General features: G+C 47.0%; 1 protein-coding gene across 6 annotated transcripts in view; it reads right to left on the bottom strand.

Moving 5' to 3' along the window:
* Positions 1 to 10519, bottom strand: part of TSEN2 (tRNA splicing endonuclease subunit 2) — a 44601-nt gene extending 34082 nt beyond the window's left edge. For 2 of the 6 annotated variants that reach the window (XM_082415744.1, XM_082415743.1), the window contains exons 1-4: positions 10440 to 10516; positions 4702 to 4924; positions 4313 to 4527; positions 2477 to 2558 (exon numbers count right to left, since the gene is read on the bottom strand). In XM_082415744.1, coding sequence (XP_082271870.1) covers positions 2477 to 2558; positions 4313 to 4527; positions 4702 to 4846 — 442 coding nt within the window. In that variant the 5' untranslated portion in view covers positions 4847 to 4924; positions 10440 to 10516. Of the gene's footprint in view, positions 1 to 2476; positions 2559 to 4312; positions 4528 to 4701; positions 5614 to 10439 lie in introns of those variants that run through there. The other 4 variants (XR_014251418.1, XR_014251419.1, XM_082415746.1 and 1 more) reach the window with 2 other exon arrangements.
* Between the last annotated feature and the right edge of the window lie 9994 nt (positions 10520 to 20513).

Here is a 20513-nt window from a genome sequence, read left to right as displayed (position 1 = left end):
TCCCCTGGCCCCCAGATTACGTTGAAACAGATCCCTCATATCACTTCATCTCTAAATGGTTCAGTACATCCACAGTCACCGTGAGAACATGCCCGGGCTGGCCTGTGGAGGACGACATACCCGGTACCCTCCCCCCCTCATCCCGCTGGACGCCATCCCAGACCGGCTGACAGCCACCCAACAGACAACCAGACACCAGTGAGTCCAGCTACACCCATCACTGGACTTCTAATAGTGCAGCCAGTGGACCCATAACTAACCAGACGGATAAGCACATCCAGCCTAGATCAGTGGACCGACCCAGCAAACCCGGAAACTCAAATGAGCAATCTGCTTGCTGTTGAGAGCCACTGAATTTTGGGGTGGTTTGTTAAACAACACTGTGGCAAGAGATACAAAGTCTATCCCATTAGGACTGAACAGTCAAATTCCCATGTTTTAAAGTCACTCAAAATAGCTTCCTCTGTGGCTACACCACCTTGTTGTCATGTAATACATTTACAAGGTTCCAAGGTCAAATCTATAGTCTCACCTCTCTCTCCATCCTGTTCCATCCCCTCGACCATAGGCATTAAAAAAAACTATGATTTATCCTTCCTTACATTTCAAAAATATATTTATATTCCCCTCCCCCTAGATAAGCCATAGCATATGTTCCTTTACCTTGCTTTCTTTGCTGAGAAATATATCCTAGTGATGGCCCGTTCCTACCTCAGCTCCACAGCGTGTCATTATATGAATGGTCTATAGTTCATTCAGCTGGGATCCCCACCTTCCATGGACATTTTGGTTGTTTCCAGTCTTTTAACATTAGAAACAGTGTTGCAATGAATAGCCTTGGGCTCTTTCTTTTCATATTTTTGCCAGCATATCTTTAAGATAAATTCCCAGAAGTGGAATTGCTGGGTTAAAAGTAAATGCATATATTGGGCAACTGGATATCCACAGGCAAAACAATGAAGCTGGACCCATACCCTACATCATAGAAAAATTAAATCAAAATAGATCAAAGACCTAAACTTACGAGCTGAAACTATTAACCTCTCAGAAGGAAACACAGGGAAAATCTACACAAGCTTGGATTTGGTAATGGTTCCCTAGTATGACACCAAAAGCACATGAAAAGAAAAAAAAAAAATTAAAACGATAAATTAGACTTCATTAAAATGAAAAACTTTTACCACTTCACACCCATTAAAATGGCTATCATCAAAAACAAAAACAGAAAATAACAAGTGTTGGTGAGGATGTGGAAAAATTGGAAAACCTTACGCATTGCTGGTGGGAATGTAAAATGACGCAGGTGTTATGGAAAACAGTTCGTGGTTCCTCATAAAATTAAAATAGAATTATCATATAATCCATCAAGTCCACTCCTAGGTACACACAGAAGAGAAATGAAAACGTATGTCCACATGGAAACCTGTATGTGAATGCTCACAGCAGCCCTACTCGTAACAACCAAAAAGTAGAAACAACCCAAATATCCATCTTTGGATAAATGGATAAACAAAACAAAGTATATCATACAATGGAATAGTATTCAGGATAAAGTTCTGATAAATGCTACAGCATGGATAGACCTTGAAAAAATTATCCTAGGTGAAGGACACAAAAGGTTTCCACTTATATGAAATATTTAGAATGGGCAAAATCAAAGACACAGAAAGCATATTAAGGTTACCAGGGGTTAGGGGGAGAGGAGGATGGTGGGGAGTAAATGTATATATGATTTTTCGAGACAGTCAAGTCCCCTCCGTAATGGCCATACCACCTGCACTCCCACCAGCAACGCGTGAGAGTGTTTCTCAGGGGCTCACCAATGGGGCACATTGTCAAACTTTCTGATTTCTGCCACTCTGATTGCTGAAATGGTATCTCAGTGCAGTTTTTTTTTTTTTTTTTTTTTTTAGTGCAGTTTTAATTTGTATTTTTTCTTGCAATTAGATGTTTTAAAAAATCCTTTCTAATTCTGTTTTAACCTGCTGGTATTGGTTATGTAATTACCATGAGACTCCCTTAGAAAAATACACCCAGATGAAAGATTTATAAATTAAAGAGGAACAGCAAATGGGAACCATATACATTAGTATGTTTTAACAAATACATCAATGTCATGGTTATTGTTGTAAATTCCATTTCTAGAAATAAAATATAAAACCCACCTTGCATATAGGTAAGGAGGCACTTAATTACTAGTACCTTTCACACGCACAGGACTCTGCTGAGCAATGCTTAACAACAGAAAAGCCTAAATAACACTTTCGATAATTCCAGAAATTAGACGAAACACATTTTCACCCATCATAGGAACCCTTTCACCTTGATTAGAATTATTCTAGTTGCCATTTTTACCAGTAAAATTGCCAGTGGCACGTTACTTCTCCTCTAGAATTTTACTGTATAATCTGGTGTTAGAGCCAAAAATGAAGAAAAAGATAATTTGCCAAAAGAACTGAATGTTGCACAAGTTTACCTTTCCATTTGGCAACCAGCTTAGGATCTGAAATTGTGAAGTTTGGATGGCTTCTGGACAGGATACCTTTTCCAAAATAACCCTTCCGGGAAGAGAAAAAATAGAGTTAGTTCAGGATTAGTTATCAATTTTTTAGCTGAGGGAGAGTAACTATTTGAGTTAACAAGAGAGTCACTGCATTTTTCACAGCTTGACATCTTCCCTCTGATTACAGATAATTCACGATTACTGGTGAACACCTTAGCGTTTTCTCTCTCCAGTCGTTTGAAGGGAGCTGGGAAGTTTCCAGGGCACCTCGTCTGTCTCGTGAGTAGTGGTCTCAGTCCCGGTCTGGGAAGCTGAAGGTGAAGGGCAGGCAGAGGCAGGATGTCCTCTGCACACGTGGACCAGGAGCAGTGGCCTAAAAGCTGGAGCCGCGTCCCCCAGGAACAAAAAGCTTCTCAGATTCTCTTGTACGCAGAACTGAAGTACTACTCTTCTCCTTCCCGCTGATTCCAGAAACACTGATTCCCCCCCCCCATTCCTTAAAATTAGAAAATATTTAAACCCATAGAAAACTGAAAGAATAATAAAATGAACACCCTATACCCTCCACCCAGATTGAACAATCAGAATAAATCACGTGTATGGCGCTTCACAAAGCCTCCGCTTAATGTTACATATTGCGAATGGGGAGGAGACTGTACTTGACCCCTGTCTCACTGGGGTCAGTGCCAGCCACTGTACCCCACTTTGGGAAGGTGACTACAACATGTATTTTATATAAAATGTCTAGAGAAGGCACATGACACTAACAGGAAGCGGATCAGGAGTGCCTGGGCGGGGAGTGGGGACAAGGGTTAAGTACAGTGAGCATCAGGGAACCTTCTGTGGCCGTGGGGACTGTGACGGTGGCCGCACAGCTCTATGAATCTATTACAGTCACTGCATCGTGCACTTACAATGGGTGAATCTTATGGCTGTAAATTATACCGCAATAAAGCTGCTTTAAAAATGCCTCCAGGGGCTTCCCTGGTGGCGCAGTGGTTGAGAATCTGCCTGCCAATGCAGGCGACACGGGTTCGAGCCCTGGTCTGGGAAGATCCCACATGCCGCGGAGCAACTAGGCCCGTGAGCCACAACTACTGAGCCTGCGCTCCGCAACGGGAGAGGCTGCGACAGTGAGAGGCCCGCGCCCCGTGATGAAGAGTGGCCCCCGCTCGCCGCAACTAGAGAAAGCCCTCGCACAGAAACGAAGACCCAACACACCCAAAAATAAATAAATAAATTTATTAAAAAAAAAAAAAAATGCCTCCAGTGTTGAATTGGCTATGGGGGAAAAAATAAGCAAGCTTCCAATCTCATCCCAAACCTATCGTTGATGGAAAAAGCAAAAACTGGAACTCGTCCTCATGTAAGAAGAGGTCCTCAACCAGGAGAGCGAGCAGACGACATGCTGAAGCCCCATCTGGTTTGTCCGGAGCCAGAACAATCTGCCACCCTACGGTCACCTCTGGGGATGGAGTGGCAGTGAGAGGGAAATTTTTACTTTTTACCCATTACATTTCTGTAAATTGCTTGAATTTTTTTTTTTACAATGCACATGTGTTGTCTTTATAATCAAAAAACAAGAAAGGTCAATGCACTGACCCAGCTTCACTGACGAAATGTGGGTTTGTGGCTGGGAGTTGTCCTCTGGGCTTATGGCTTCGGGGCACCTGATTCTGTTCCTACATTGGCCTAAACTGCAAGGAGAGCGTATGGGTCATTCATGGTCTGTTTCTGGGGGTAGACGGGGAGAGAACGGCTGGCTCAGGGCTGTCAGGAAGCAGCAGAGCTGAGGTTGCCCGCACATACCTTCCCATAGAGCTGCTCCATATCCTCTGCGTTCCTCACAATCACATTGTTGTTTATCATCTCGGCCCGGAATATTCTAAAGTCCTTCTTAGGACCACACTCCTGACCGAAAGGGATCGGCAGAGGAGACTCATAGCTCTCATACACTCTTCTTTTCCTCTTTGGGGGACGGAAAACTGCCTCTGCCATTTTCCAAGGCAACTGTTCTTTAAAGACTGTAACAGGGAGGAAGAAACAAGTCAGTCAATAACTGTACTGACCAAACATGTGAGTACATTTATATCCAGGCTCAGAAAACCTTGTGGTCTGTGGGAAAAATATTTATAAAGCAGTGAGCAAAAGGCAGAGCAACGAGAAGATGCTGTTTGAGCAGCACAAACCCTCCCCACCTAGGGCATCTCGATTACTTCCCACAACAATGCCGTGGTACCATTTCTCACTACAGCTGACGAGACTGAGGCCTAGTGACAGGTCCGTGGTCACGATGCTCCGCGTGGGTCTCCTGACAGCGAGCACAAGAGGATTTCTGCCCATGAGGATTCCTCCCACCCTCTCAAGTGGCCGACAGACGTTTACCGAGCACACACCAGAGGCTCTCAATCATCAGAGGTGCTAGGGCTAGAAAGAGAAAACCAAAAGGACCCTGTCCTCAGAGAAGTAAAGCTAGCGGGCACCTCCTTTTCCAAAAAAGGGCCTTAAAATACGTTCCACACAGTCGGTCAATCATCTCCCGGTTTTTCGGGTAAATTAATAATAGTAACAACAACAGCAGCAGTCATCATTGAAGGGTCTACTCCTCAGCACCAAGCGTGAGTGGCTAAGAGCAGGAAGTGGTCAAGCCAGAGTGCAGGGATGGGAATCGGCTTCACCACTGCCCAGCTGTGTGACCTGGGGCACAAGTTGCTTGATCTCTCCGTGCTCTGGTTTCCCCATCTGCAAAATAAGGATAAATACAGACTCCATCTTATAGTTTAGACCCATAGGAGCTTAGAACAGCCCCCGCACGCAGCACTGAGTGCTCTGCACGTTCGCTATGATTACTACTATGGCGCTATTGCTATGAGCACTAAGAACACCGTGTGACAGATGAGGAAACAGAGCCAGGTTAGACAGATGTTGTCAGAGGCCTGGAGGGTGGTGGCCCTGGATGACCCCGGGGTCTGCTGCACGCCCAAGGCCACGCTCTTCCCTCTGGGTTCCGCCGTGAACACAGGCAGCAGCTGCCTCCTCCTGTTGGAAGGCTCACTGTTTCCCCAGGTTAGGGGCTGAAGGGTTACAGAGAATTATGGAGAATTATGGAATTACCACGCGAATTATGCATAATTATGAGAATTATGGAATCCTCACGCCCAGCACTATGAGGGAGGAAAGGAAGGCGAAGCCAGTACCTCTCCCTTCCAGGCCTTACCCTCAACCCGAGGAAACAAAACAAGGACAGAACGCACACAGGCTGCAATTCAATAATGGCTGGGGGAAGGAAGTCAAGTTGAGTGCGTTGTACGATAAAGAGAGAGAGCCACAGCAGATGCATTTAACTCAGGAAAACTCAACCACATGCAAGGGGGAAACGCAGACAGTGCAGGGGACTGGGTCAGGCGCTCCGCTCGTTGGGCAGGTGCCCTGGAATGAGACAGGGGACCTGAATCTGCTGCGCCCTCAGTCCCGGCTCTGGACCCGACTTATACGGACAGCACATCTGGTGCCTGAAGATACAGTGGAGTTGTATCACACACGTGTTTAGCCTCCATGGCTCCAAACCCTCACAGGGGAACAAGTACGACTGATTATTTAGGTGTCTCCTGCACTCAATACCAGCATCCTGTTGGGCAAAGGATGTAATCAAGCCTGAAACAGCCAGTGAAGGCGGCGAAAGCTGAGGCAGGAAGCTGAGTGGCTTTAAGGGTTTACGCCCATTAAAAAGAAATCAAAAGCCTTGTCCAATGTGTATCCACCCTCCCAAAGATGTTGAGGAATTAAATGAGGACAAAGAAAAACAAAGACCAAGGAAGTTAGAGACGTTGATAAATCAATTACAAAAGTAAAAATAAAAAGGAAGAATCAGCAAGTTGGAACCATCATAGAATTGCCAAAGTATTCCCAGCAGCAAAATGCTAAAATAATTTAATTTCTAAATAAGAGTCCTTCAATGGAATTAAATAACGAGCACAACTGTATGCATTTTACATACATCTATGTGTGTGTGTATATACGTATATATATACACACACACACACACACATATCGCTATATAACGTTCATAACAATACTATGTACACCACATGTTAATGGGCAATTAAAATTTCCTCCCAAGGGCATTTTAAGTAGATTTTCACTTGCCAATTTATCACTCAACCCAAGCAACTACAGTCGACCCCTGAACAACATGGGATTTAACTGCATGGGTACACTTACACCCAGATTTTTTTCAAGAGTAGATGCTACAGTACTATACTACCCACAGTTGGTCAAATCCACAGATGCAGAACCTCAGATATGAAGGAACCACAGAAGGCCAACTATAAATTACACTCAGATTTTTGACTGCAGAGAAGGTCAGAGCCCTGACCCCCTGCGTTGTTCAAGGGTTAATTGTATTGCATTTAGCATTCAATTGAAGAAACGGCAATTTGTTCTAAAAATTAAAATGATGTTGTATTGGGCTTTTTTGAGGCAGGATGCGGGTCTCTAGTGAGGCACCTTCTAGGGATTTCCAGGAATAATTCGAACTTTTATGATCATTCCACTTTTATAACTTAACTTTTGGCTAGTATTTGATTTGTATATATTACCTTTGAGATTTTTAAGAAAGAGAAAATGTTTAATGGCTAACTTCAAGAACTTCCAATTAAATTCTCTCAAACAAGTGAAAAAGTTGTTTCAATTTGCCTGGTTTGTTTAGGATTTTCCCTTTCAGATTGCTATTACACTCTAAAAAAAAAAAAAGGGAAAAATGAGCTATGACACTTGATGGCAAGAACTCTGGACTCCAACCCAAGTTTGCATGACAGAAGGTTCCTGCCACAAAAGATTCCCAGTTTTCCACAAACCCTCAAAATCCCAGTTTAGTGCCACCTCTGCACATGTGACAGCAAGCATATCAAGAATTTGGCTCTTAGTAGGCCTTCCATATATGCAAAGCTGCCATTACGATCATGTGGCTTTCAACACCCCACGTAAAGCTCCCTGAACCCAGTTTCTTCATCTTCAAATTGAACAGAACTAGAAAACAGTCTGGAAGCCACTCAAATGTTAAACAATAAGTAACCATATATTCCAGCAATTCCACTCCTGGGTAGGTAAAAGAAAACTGAAAACACGTTCGTACAAAAATTTGTACACGGGACTTCCCTGGTGGCGCAGTGGTTAAGAATCCACCTGCCAATGCAGCGGACACGGGTTTGAGCCCTGGTCCAGAAGGATCCCACATGCCGCGGAGCAATGAAGCCCGTGTGCCACAACTACTGAGCCTGCGCTCCAGAGCCCAGGAGCCACAACTACTGAGCCCACATGCCACAACTACTGATGTCCGTGAACCTAGAGCCCGTGCTCCACAACAAGAGAAGCCACCACAATGAGAAGCCTGTGCACTGCCACAAAGAGTAGCCCCCGCTCGCCACAACTAGAGAAAGCCCACGCGCAGCAACAGAGACCCAATGTAGTCAAAAATAAATTAATTAATTAATTAAAAAAAATATGTACATGAATGTTTACAGCAGTATTGTTCATAACAGTCAAAAAGTAGAAACAACCGAGATGTCCATCAACAGATGAATGGATCAACAAAATGGGCTATATCCATATAATGGAATATTATCAGCAGTTAACAGAGGAATGAAGTGCTGACACAGACTATAACGTGTGTGAACCTTGAGAGCCTTATGTGGAGTGAAAGAAGCCAGTCACAAAAGACCACACATTGTATAAGACCATTAATATGAAACGTCCGGAACAGGCAAATCCAAAGGGACACCAAGTAGATTAGTGATTGCCAGGTGCTGGGGGAAGGGAGCTATGGGGAATGACTGCCAATAGGTATGGGGTGTATTTTGAGGGATGAAAAAGCTTTACAATTAGATTGCAGTGATGGTGTTGGCTGCATAACTCTGAATATATTAAAATCACTGAATTGTACATTTCACAAGGGTGAATTTTATTGTATATGAATCATCTCTCAATAAAGCTGAAAAAATTCAATAGGACAAACCAGAAGATCTCTCGTGTCATAGTTTTGTAGAAGAGTTGCCTTGTGCAGAACTTGGAAGGCAAAGCAGGGGAGAAAGGATTGAGTTTGTTATTCTCCATATCTGCAATAGGCATTTAAGAAATGTTTCTTCAGTGCCAAGATAGGAGACCAGCACGATGGGAGATGTGGGATGTGAGTACAATTACAACAGCTAACCATCACTGGGAGGTACAACATGCCAGGCAGGCACTGACTGTGCCAACGCTACACACGTGGGTACCACTACCCGCATTTCACAGATGAGTAAATGGAGGCTTAGAGAGGGCAGGTCATTTGGCCACAGAGCCACAGCTGGAAGATGAGAGGCCAGTAAGGCAGGGAGACAGGGCACGGCGAGAAGACTGGCTTCAAAGAGGACCCGTGTCTGAAGCACACACAAATGTATAGGAAGGACTGGGCCATCGGTCAGGGGGTTGGGGATGTGAAGGCTTGATGCCTGTGCAGCTTCTCAAGCCGGGAATGGCCACTGAAAAGATTAAGAGGGAATTCCCTGGCAGTCCTGTGGTTAGGACTCCATGCGTTCACTGCTGAGGGGCCGGGTTCAATCCCTGGTTGGGGAACTAAGATCCCACAAGCCACTCGGCAGGGCAGAGGGGGAAAAAAAAAAGTTTAAAAGAAAACATTAAGAAAATTAAATTGGGGTCACATATAACAGTGGCTCTCAAGGCTTGGCTGCCCTTAGAATCACCTGGGGAAATTCTGAAACTTCCAATGCCCAGGCCTACAATTGTACCTACAATTACATCAGAAATTCTGGACTGGGACCCAGGTGATTTCAATATGTAGCCAAAGTTGTCAACTACTGGTGATAGGATGGCCTATTCAAACTCAATGCCAACAGCCATCTCCACTGTACAGATGAGGAAAGGGACTCAGGGGTTGACTGCTATGCACCTGTAAGGAAGGAGCTGTTACTTTTCCTTTTCTAAACCTGGGCATACCAACTCGAGGCACCAATAGTGTTAAGTACATTTACTTTTCTATCAAAAGCAGGACTTGTTCCTAATTCTTCCCTTGAGCGGATAAGCTAACTCTTTTTGGGTGTTCAGTAAATGTTTATTCCAAACAAAACAAAGTAAAACAAAAAAGGGGGGAGGTAGCTTCATTTAACTTTCCAACCCCGTGGGCCCACCTTGCCAAACCAGCCTGGTTAAAACCTCCCACTCAGCAAAACTCACATTCTCCCAATTAAAAAACCGTTGAAGCTCCAAATGCGTACCTCCTGGGCCAGGGGAGGGAAGGATTAAAGGGAGAAGGCAAACAATCCTGCCTCTGGGGAGCTTTCAGGTTAGAACCCGAGACTAGACATGTAAACAAACGATAAACCTTTGCAAGCTGTTGTGAGAATTAGATGGGTAACTGTGCGAAGGAGCCTGGTACTGGGCCTACCATGTGAAGTGCTAGCCCGACGGAAGCTGTAGCTGCAACTAATGATCAATAACTGTTAAGCGCCCAACAAACCCGCAACTCCTTGTCATTACGCATCCCTCTGCTGGTTCCCTAGAGTGGCGCCCCCAGCAACCCTACTAGCGGCTAAAGCTCCACTTGGGCAGAGCCGGTGTCAGGTGCACCTTGACGTCCTCTGCCCCCAGCACTGGACGTGGCGTCAATGTTTCCAGAAAGGACATAAAAAAGAGGGCTACAGGTACACGGAGAAGGGGAAAGGGGCTAATTCCGGTGGAACAAGGAAGCCAGGCCCCGCGTCCCGGCCCAGTCTGGTGCGACTCTGAGACCCGGGGAACTTCTGTGGGCCGTTTCCGCTCTCGCCCCGGAGGGCTTTCGAGAAAGGCGATGTCTCCTCCCGCGGCGGAGACCCCCACTTGTGCTGCGGCACCGCCCTCAGCGCCCCGGGACACCACCTGCTCCCGGACCCCGGAGCCTTACCTTCCTCTGCCCCACGCGCTCGCCGTTACCCCAGCAACGCCGGGCGAGGGGGCGGACACCGCTGCCGTCAAGCAGTGCGGCCGCAAAGCCGGACGACTGCGCAGCCGCAGAGCCCGGGGGAGGGCCCACCGGGTGTTTGCGGAGCGCACCCGCGCAGGGCCGTAAGGCGGGTCTTCGGTGGGTGCTGCTGGTTCCTCGCGAGGTGTAAGGCAGAGGCGGCGCGTCCTCTTTGCTGCCTTCCCCGCGATCGTAGCGATACCCCCCTGCACAGATGCTGTTCTCGTTTAATCCCCACAACAATCCCGCAAGATTCATTTTACAGATGAGATCTAAGTTACTTATCCAATGTCACGTAGCTGGGAGGTATTGGAGTTAGAGTGATAGGACTAGACTCAGAACTCAGGTCTAAGGACTTTGGGTCCTCGCCCCTGGGGAGATGGGACTCTTGAAGCGACCGGACTTGATATGACCCCAGCCCTGAGGAAGCGGGTCCGCTGAGCTCAGCCCGCAGACCTCAGATTTCTCAATGCTTTTGTATAAGTGCAGCATGCAGGGAAACTGTAAGAAGTGCCCCCTCGCACAGGGCACTGACCAAAAGCCACTGTGGGCACTGGCCGCCCTGTGCAGCGTCAAGGACAAGTCAAGGACAACAGGCGGGAGTCAGACCTGCATTTGCATCCCCACCTCCCCGCTCACTGGCTGTGTGGTCTTGAGTGAGTGACTTAACCTTTCTGAGCCACAGTTTCCTCTATTGAAAAATGGGTCGTCAGGATTATGAGGGAGGAGCAAAACAAAAGTGCCCTGGGAATTGTAAAAGCTTCTCCCACCTGGTTATTTTAAAGGAGGCCTGGTAGGGAGTCCAATAAACACCTTCCTAAATATGAACCCCAGGGTCCCCAGCACACATACCACACATGCTGGGCAGGTGGGGAAGGTGGGTGACAGGGATGGGTGGCAAATTGTGCCAGAGAGATTTATGGGGCTAGGTGAGACAGGCTTTGAAATCTGGACCTTTCCCAACTTTCTCTTGTCTCCAGGCCTTCCCACACGCTGTTGTCTCTACCTGGAACATCCTTCTCCCCTGTCTGGAGCAGTGATTCCTGGTCACCCTTTAGGCCTCAGCTCAGATATCTCTTCCTCAGGAGACTTCCTCTTGCTTCCCCAGGCTGGCTTGGGTGACTTGCCTCTGTGTTCCCACAATAGTCTGGTGCCCCCTATGCTGTCCCCGATTCCTGGTCCTCTTTGACTGTGAGCTTCTAGTAGAAAGAGCTCAAGACGTGGCATTAAGTGGGTGGTCTGCCTGCAGGGGCCTTAACTGCTCAGCTCAGGAGTTCAGATTTTAGAGAAATCAAAAGCCGAATAGCTTCCTGGTTAGAACGTTGCAAAAAAGGGAGAACTTGAGCAAGATTCACAGAATAGTGGTATCGGGATGGTGTGGATTGGGAAGAGAGAGGTGGAGGGAGGCTGTAATATTGCACCAGAACATGCCAATGGAGGAAATACTGGATTTAGAATGAGAGGCTTTTAAAAATGAAAGGGAACTCCGAGGGTGTCCAGTTCAACTCCCTTACTTAACTGATAAGAAAAAAGGCTCAGAGGCACCGTGAGTTGCCAGAGGTAACAGAGCAAGTCTGAGGTGGCACTGAGACTAGAGCCAGGTCTCCACAACCTCAGCAGGTGCTCGGCACTCGGCTTGGGATGCGCCCATAATGGGATCTCAGGGGCCATCATCTGGAGCCCTGTCCCCACAGAGGGTCCAGAGCTAAAGCTAATGAACAAGATATTCTTCCCCCAAGATTTTCTCCTTGGTGTTCCCCCACTCCCCACTGTGTGGTGCAGCTTTCGGGAAATCAGTTCCTCGACCAGGAATTGAACCCGGGCCACAGCAGTGACAGCGCGGAATCCTAACCACTAGGCCACCAGGGAACTCCCAACAGTGTGTATTTTAAACCTTTTGTTATGGTCCTTTTCAAACACACACAAAAGTAGATCGCAAAAAAAAAAAAAAAAAAAAAAAAGTAGATCGCTTCCAGCATCTTCAACCTTTGGTATCTTGTTTCTTTTACACTCTCCATAAATACACCTTTTCCCCACTGCTGGTGTATTTTAAAGCAATTCCAGACATCATATAATTTCACTCATAATATTTAAGTATGTGACTCTAACAGGTAAGAATTTAAATTTTATTACATATATATCTATAGAGTTGATTCTTGTTATTCACAGAAGTTCTATAGAGTCACCATGAACACTGAATTGGTGAACACTGAACCATTGCTTCTAAGGGAATGCAGGTCGGTTCCTGGCAGCCTCTGGTCACAACATTTTCATCAACCAATCGATACACAACCTTGTTTTATGTGTGCTTTCGTTTAAAAACACTTTATTTAATGTCTGTTGTAGATTCATGAACATTGAACTCATGGCCCACATCAGTATAACTCACACCTGAACAAATCTCATCTAACAAGTATATTTTCTCCGTAAGGCACGTCACGGCATTCTTGGCTTAGGGACACTAGACAGCACTTAAGCACTCTGCTTGGGGTTCATTTTATTTATTTTAAATTTTTAAATTTTTAATAAATTTATTTTATTTTATTAATTTTTTAATTTGTGGCTGCATTGGGTCTTCGTTGCTGCGTGTGGGCTTTTCTCTAGTTGTGGCGAGTGGGGGCTACTCTTCGTTGCGGTGCGTGGGCTTCTCATTGCGGTGGCTTCTCTTGTTGTGGAGCACGGGCTCTAGGTGCGCGGGCTTCAGTACTTGTGGCTTGCGGGCTCAGCAGCTGTGGCTCGCGGGTTCTAGAGCACAGGCTCAGTAGTTGTGGTGCACGGGCTTAGTTGCTCTGCAGCATGTGGGATCTTCCCAGACCAGGGCTCGAACCCGTGTCCCCTGCATTGGCAGGCGGATTCTTAACCACTGCGCCACCAGGGAAGCCCCTTGGGGTTCATTTAAAAATTACCAACACAAATCACAAAAACATGAAAAACGTGGCACTAACGAGATGGCAAAAAGCACACTTGTTTATGATATGAGAGCTGAAACAAGACAGAGTATCACCGGTTGACTTCAGCTGAGAACACGCATATTGGGAGACTCAAATTTTTCTCCTGTCTACGCATGTGTGTGTCTGTAAGTGATCCAGTACTGTGAATATTGGTTTTGGCATTACAAATACATTTTAGCCAGGAGGTGAATTTGCAAATGCAGAATCTGCCAATCATGAGGATTGACTGTGTATGTATATTCCCAATATCATCAGCACATCTAACAAAATGAACGATAATCCTTAACATCATGTGTCTGTGAAGGGGAACACAGAACCTGCATGTACTATTTGGGATCTACTTATACTAAAAAAAAATCGTTTATCTGAAATCAAATTCAGTTGGTATCGTGTATTTTATGTGACCACCTAACAAGTTATTGGGCCTTCATATGTGCCAGCCGCTTTGCATCCAATCTTGACTCTCACCACAGTCCTGTGAGATAGGTGTTCTCACCGATATTTCACAGTTGAGGTTCCCTCCCTGCCCAAGTTCTCAGAGCTAGAAAGTAGTGGAGGCCAGGTGAGCATCCAAATCCACGGGGCCAGGGGGCTTGCATTCATTTTCTTCTATCACGTTGGATACGGGAGGGCAGTGCATTGACAAAGCACAGCTTTAAATATGGAAATACAAAAATGACGCACAGCGAGTTTTGGTGGGAGGTCAGGGAAGACCCAGATGGGTTGAAGGACCCGGGAGGCTTCCGGGAAGAGGTGGCCTTTGCGCCTCCCGGGAAGAGGTGGCCTTTGCGCTGAGCCTGGGATAAGGGTGAGCCTGGGGAGAGCGTGGAGGAGGAGGGAGACGGCAGTCGGGGGCACAGGGCAGGCCCACGTGCCAGGAGGTGTGGGCCTGGAGGTTCTGGAGAGGGAGGAGCCGGGCTTGGCGGGTTAGGAGGTCGAAGACGCCGATAAGGTCCGATAGGCAGGGCGCGGCCCAATCGTGCAGGCGCTTTAATTCCAGGCTTGGCATTTGGACTTTACCCTGTAGACAATGGGGAGCCACTGGCGTTTCTGAGCTGGGCAGGGCGGCCTCCGCTGTCGCCTCATTGTTTTTCCCAGACGGGGGCCCGAATGAGCCCTGCAGTATTTCATTGAGGCCACTAGATGGGGATATTTTAGCAAATTTAAACCACCCAGCCTCCAATTTCCAGCGAGGAAAACAAACACGGGGACCAAGCGACAGGCTCCACGCGTTTACCCGCAGCACGCAACGGAAAACGCAAGGGCTGGAAACGAAAATCAAACGAGGGGCACAGTTCAGCTTCTCCCTGCCGGCGAGACGAAACCTCAGATAATTTCTCTGCCGTGAAGGAGAAAGGGTCCAGGGTGTGCAGGAAAGGGCATTTCCATTTTAACAACTGCCCTGCAGACATTCTCTAGCATTTAAGCCTCACAACAGTCATTCAAAGCAGGTGTTATCATCCCATTTTACAGGCGAGGAAACTGAGACGCTGAAGGTTACATTTGCTCAATTATTTACGGAGGCGACACCAGGCTAGGCAGGCAGATAGAGTTGGCAGCAGGTGTAAGGGGTGGGCTGGGCAAGACCCCAAGGCAGTGCTTTGCTGGGCCCAGAGTCCCTAGTGCAAAGGGCGGGGCACTGCCTTTAGATCCTACTTTGGCTGCTAGAAAAACCTGTAGCGTGGATGGTGGGAGCCGCTGTACAACTACCATTTGCTCAATTCCCGCTGCTTTTTAGAGAGAGTCTCACTTAATTCTCTGACAACCACCCAGTGAGTTAGGGGTTATCACACACCCATTTTACAGGTAAGAAAACCGATTCAGAGAGGTGACGTGACTTGTCCAAGGTCACACACTGGGGTTAAGCACTGGAGGGGGAAGTGGATCCCAGGTATGCCTACTCCTCCCTGTGATTAATCAGACACATTCGACTTCTGGGTAAATTTCCTAGAGAAACTTGGGTAGAGATGCCCAGAGAGACACATACAAAGATTTTCCTTTTTTTCTTAAATCGAAGCATGATGGTTTATAATAAAAAAGGGAAACAACATAAATGTCCATCCCTAGAAGAATGGACATATGAAATGTGGTACGAAGGATTCATAAAGTGGAAAAGTATTCAGCAATGAAAAGCTAGCTCTTCTATGATTATCAACATGGATAGATTTCACAAACATGTTTGCTCATAAAGGCCAGAAGCAGAACAATATGAATCCTATGATACCTTTTGTATAAATTAAAACACACCCCAAACCGTACCAAGTCCTGAGTGTATGTATAGGTATGCTAAACTATTTTAAAATAACAGGAAGGTTATGCACCAAAGTCATTAGTTATCTGTGGGACTTGGGTAGTAGATAAGGGGTTTTAGCTTTACATTTTATTTCTTAAAAAAAAAGCTAGAAGCAAATATATGGTTGGGACTATAGGTGACTGTTAAATTATTTGTTGTATTCATTTCTCTATTTTAATTTTTGCACAAAAAGATGCTTCAGTCAAACCAATAAATACAAAGATAGAAAACTACAAAACCAAAATAATTTTCCTATTTAGGATCAACGGTTTGAAGATGGGGGGGCGCGGGTGCCAGTACTCTGGGAGGGTCGGAGAGGAACCTGGGAGAAGGTGATCAGAGGAAGTGGCACACAGGTTAGGCCGGAAATGCACAGGCCTGGCTCTGCTGTTATGGGAATGTGGCTGGTGGGGTCCAGTTCGCCAGTGTTTCCAGAGGAAGAGCCCATCCTGGCATCACACAAGTGGTCCCACCACCCTGTGACTGTCGTGCCTGCCGGGGAGCAGCAGGCAGCAGGTGAGGCCATGGGAACCCTGTGAGGGGGCCAGAGAGGACCAGGATGGGGTGCAGGGGTCCCGGGAAGATGTGGCTCCTGTGTGCGAGAGAGGTGGCTGGAAGCGGTTACACCCTCTGGCTTCTCTCCCTCCCTCCCTTTCCTTCGGTCACTTTCTCTGAACTCATGGTCACATGGACCATTTAATATGTGGCCTGGAGGGGTCACGCCCACCTTCCAGAAGCAGGTGCTGCAACCAGAAACTAAGGGCAGTTCTCACTCTGTCCACCTCCCGGGGCTGCAGTGACCAGCATGGGAGGTCATGAGTGCTAACGATCAATCACTACAAAGTAATAACATCTTCTCACTTTTCCTCTTTCTCCTCATCCTTTACATTTGTCATAATACACAAAATAATAAGACATACAGGTAGAGCCTAGCATTTTCCTTGTATTGGCTCATTTTCCCACTCACTTATTCCTCCTTACAGCTCTATTAGTGAACACTTTTATACTCCCCATTTTGAAGATGAGGAAATTGAGTCAGAGAAGTTATGTAATTAACCCAAGGTAACCCAGCGAAGAAGTGGCGGAGGTAGGATTTAAACCCAGGTCCGCCTGACTGCAGGGCCACTGTGCTGTACTGATACAGTAAGTGTGATGGTCTTGTATCTCATCCTAAAAAGGAGGTAAAGAGAACATTTTGTGTTTTGTTCTGTTTTTCCTCTTTCTCATGGAAATTTTCTTTGTTCCAAGTTGCTTTTGTCTTGTGTGTGACCCCCTGCAGGTCATCCCCATCTGAGCTCAGGACTGTAATTTCCTGGGTGGTTGAAGAACTCTTTGGTCTGTTCACAGGAGAGACAGGAGAAGAGGCCCAACGTGGCCCAAACCTGGCTTTCCTGCTCTCCTGGGTATGTCCGCCTCAGATGTCAAAAGGCCTGAATTCCAGGCAAACCAGGAATAATGCCCCAGTCATCAAATTTGAAACCAAAATTCAGCAAAGACATGTATTTGCTGCCAGAAAGCAAATAGCTTTTTCTTTTCTTTCTCATTTTTTTTTTCGCCCAAACAAAACATCCTCTTATGAAATATGTCCAATTTGCAATATTTACTTTCCCTTTATTTAATAACAGGAAAGGGTTTGCTGGACTTTTGTTGATTTTCGCATTTCTTATTAAAATTCTTAAGGGGGTTTTGGGGGAACTTAATCAGCAAAAAAAGGAGAAGGAAAAAAAAATCTCATCTGCATTCCACAGGCCTTATTAATGGAGGAAACTTGCTGTTTGTTTAAGAGCATTTTCTGATGGGAGAAGGCAAATCATCATGTGTTCCAGAGCCTCTGACTCTTATTCTTGACTGTGCTTCCTTCTCAGCTGTCTCCAGGGCTCTGAATCCCTTGTTCTAAGCTTTCTGCCCAAGAAGATGGGGCTGGGCTTCATGCCCCCCTGCCAGGCTGGGAGGGAAGCTAACATTCCTTCAACATCTCAGCACAGTTCTCTGCACCCACAATCTCAGTTCACCTCAAGTCAGCCCTTGTGGCAGCCCTCACTCGGCTGATGCGGAAAAGGTGGCTTAGAAGGATGAAGTCCCATGTCCAAGCTCCCTTTCCGTGTAGCTTACATTCCTTGGGATGAAAAGGAAAGGAGTCCTAGTATTCACGGAGTCCTACATCCAACTGAGTCCTCACTGAGCAACTCTCTGAGATAACTAGACAACCTCCACTCTTCAAGGCTCAGAGAGGTAAAGTGACTGGCTTGAGGTCACACAGCTGGAGGGTTGTGGCGCTGGGATTTGAGCTGTGCTCTGCCTGACTCTCACATCCACGTTTATTTTGCTTCTCTACACCTCCTCTTTGGGGCCACGAGCCGCATAATTTTCTTGTAATGAAATACGTTGCTCCCCAAAAGTTAAAACTCTCTCCCCCTGAGAGGTCTTGGTCCTGCCTTCCTTGGTTCTATAATTAGACTGCAAGTAACTTCAAGGGCTTTGTTTTTGCATTTTCGTTCTACCAGAAATATTCATGTACATTATTATTACATACATTATATAATTATTATAATGTGTTTATTTCTAGATTAGTGCCTGATGCAGAGTAAGTCTCAATAAATGGCATTGCAGGTAGTTGGGTCCCCATGCTCTCCTTCTACAGAGAAGCAGACTGAGGTCTCGAGAGAAGAAGGAATTTGCCCAAGGCCCCAGAGGTCCAGAGCCAGGTCCAGAGCTCCCTGTTCTCTGGGCTTGGTGCTTCCCCATGAGCACGTCTGCAGCAGCCATATTCTTGTTCACCCAGCCCCTGCTCCGTGTGGCACCGAGCTGGAGGTTAGGACCCTCAGATAAACCAAATGTGGTATCTGATGTCAGAGTTCCCAGGGTCCAGCAGGAGAGGATGCTTGGAAAAGCTACTCTCGTAAATGTGGTAAATGCTATTACCACGTAGGGTTTCAAGCAGGGGAGGGGGCTCAGGAAAGACTTCAGGGAGGACTGGACGTTTGAGCTGAGACTTAAAGGATGAGGATGAATTGGCCAAGTCAGGAAGGGCGTCCCAGGCAGAAGGCCCTGCCTGAGCAAAGGCCTGGAGGTGTGAACACACATGGAACATTCAGGAACCATCCAGCAGTCTAATGGGGAAGAGGAGCAGGCCTGGAAAGGAAAGTGGAGGCCAGGCTGTGAAAGGCCTTGACTGCTATCCATGGGGACGCAGGAAGGGTTGAAGGAGGGGAGTGGCTCGGTCAGATTTGGTTTCGGAAGGTCACTCTGAGGGCTGGGGGTAGAGGAGGATCAAGAGGGCTGAGAGCCCCCTGGAAGGAGGCTGCTGCATATTCCAGGCCAGAGATCCCCAGGCCTTGCCCACCTAAAACCCTCCATCTCCTCTCACCCTCGAAGGAAATCTTCCTGTCCTTCCTGCTCTAGGCACCCTCCCAGACCACACGCTTGCCTGGAGCCCCTCTCACTCGTTTCTGGAGTTCTTATTCTTTGGGTAGCTGCTTTGCACTCTCAGGGTCCTCTCTAGCCATGGACCTTAACCTTGCGGCGGTCAGAGAGCTCTAGGAGAGCCGAAGGAAAGGCTTGGAAAATTGCTCAAGGATAGAAGTGTTCCAAACGTGGAATGTGTGTGGAGTCTCACAGACCCCCTGAAGCTGCTTTCACTTACGGGAAGGGGCAATTCCAAGACAACGGAGAGGCAGACACCCTAAAGTCTACCAGCTACACTCTGTAAATCCCCGGGGAATGCGGAGGCGGTCCAGGGAGGCAAAGGAACTAGGAGGGAAGACCGCCTTGAGAGTTCAAGCATTGACCCAGGAGGGCTCCGAGGCCAGAGGGAGCCCAAGATGAATGTAGTAATTTCTAAATAGTAATGTTTCTAAAGAGAGAACGTGTCCATCTGAAGAAGGGCCGGGCAGCCGGGGAGGCGGAGGACAGAGAAAGAGGGATGCCATCCCGGCCAAGGATCCGGTGGACCCCGGCAGCAGGTCTAGCTCGCTCTGATGCCCTGAAACCCTGGAATCGCATAACCAACCCCTCTCTTCTCTCATTCTGTGCTCACCAAGCATCGTTCTGATTAGAATTTGGCCTCCCGTGCAGTGTGCCTACAGGGAGCAGGGTGTTGGCTGGAGGACACGTGTATCCGGTCCCTTTGGCAGTTATATTTCTTGTTGTAAATTAGTAAATTGGGAACAGACAATTCACAGAACAAGCAATACAAATGACTAAGAAGCACATGAAAAAAATGTTCATCCTCACCAGTATTCAAAGAAATGTAAATTCAAACCAAAACCGAGATTGTTTTCTACCTACTAAATTAGAAAGGATTTCTTTTTTTAAGTGAATACATATTGCTGGGAAAGGGGTGATGCAAGAGGCACCCCCATGTGCTGCTGAAGGGAGCCTAATGCTACCTGCTGGGGTCTTTAAACCCCTGCAACAGACAACCATGCAAGCCCATCGTGGAAGGAGTGGCTGGAGGGGCTCTGCATGAATCTGTTCACCAAATGTTTACTGAGCACCTATTATGCACCAGGCTGAGGAGACGTTGGGGTTGGGGGGGCACACAGAAATCTTAGCCCAAATGCCGAACAGTCCCAGACCAGGAGGGAGGCTGGAGGCCAGTTCCTGGTGGGCCGGAGGAGGAGGAGATGGAAGGGAAGGTGAGGGGGCAAAGAATCAGCTCCCCCCCCGGACCCCGCCCTCAGCCCTACAGTTCAATTCTCTCCTCTTTCCAGGTCAGCCTCAGGCTCTTGGTGGACCACTGGGCATTTCCTAGAACTCCCACCCCTGAAGATT

The sequence above is a fragment of the Balaenoptera physalus genome (genome assembly GCF_965194825.1).
Source record: "Balaenoptera physalus genome assembly, chromosome: 11".
Lineage (NCBI taxonomy): Eukaryota > Metazoa > Chordata > Mammalia > Artiodactyla > Balaenopteridae > Balaenoptera > Balaenoptera physalus.
Note: the sequence above shows the minus strand (reverse complement) of the source record. Positions and strands in the feature narration are given on the sequence as shown.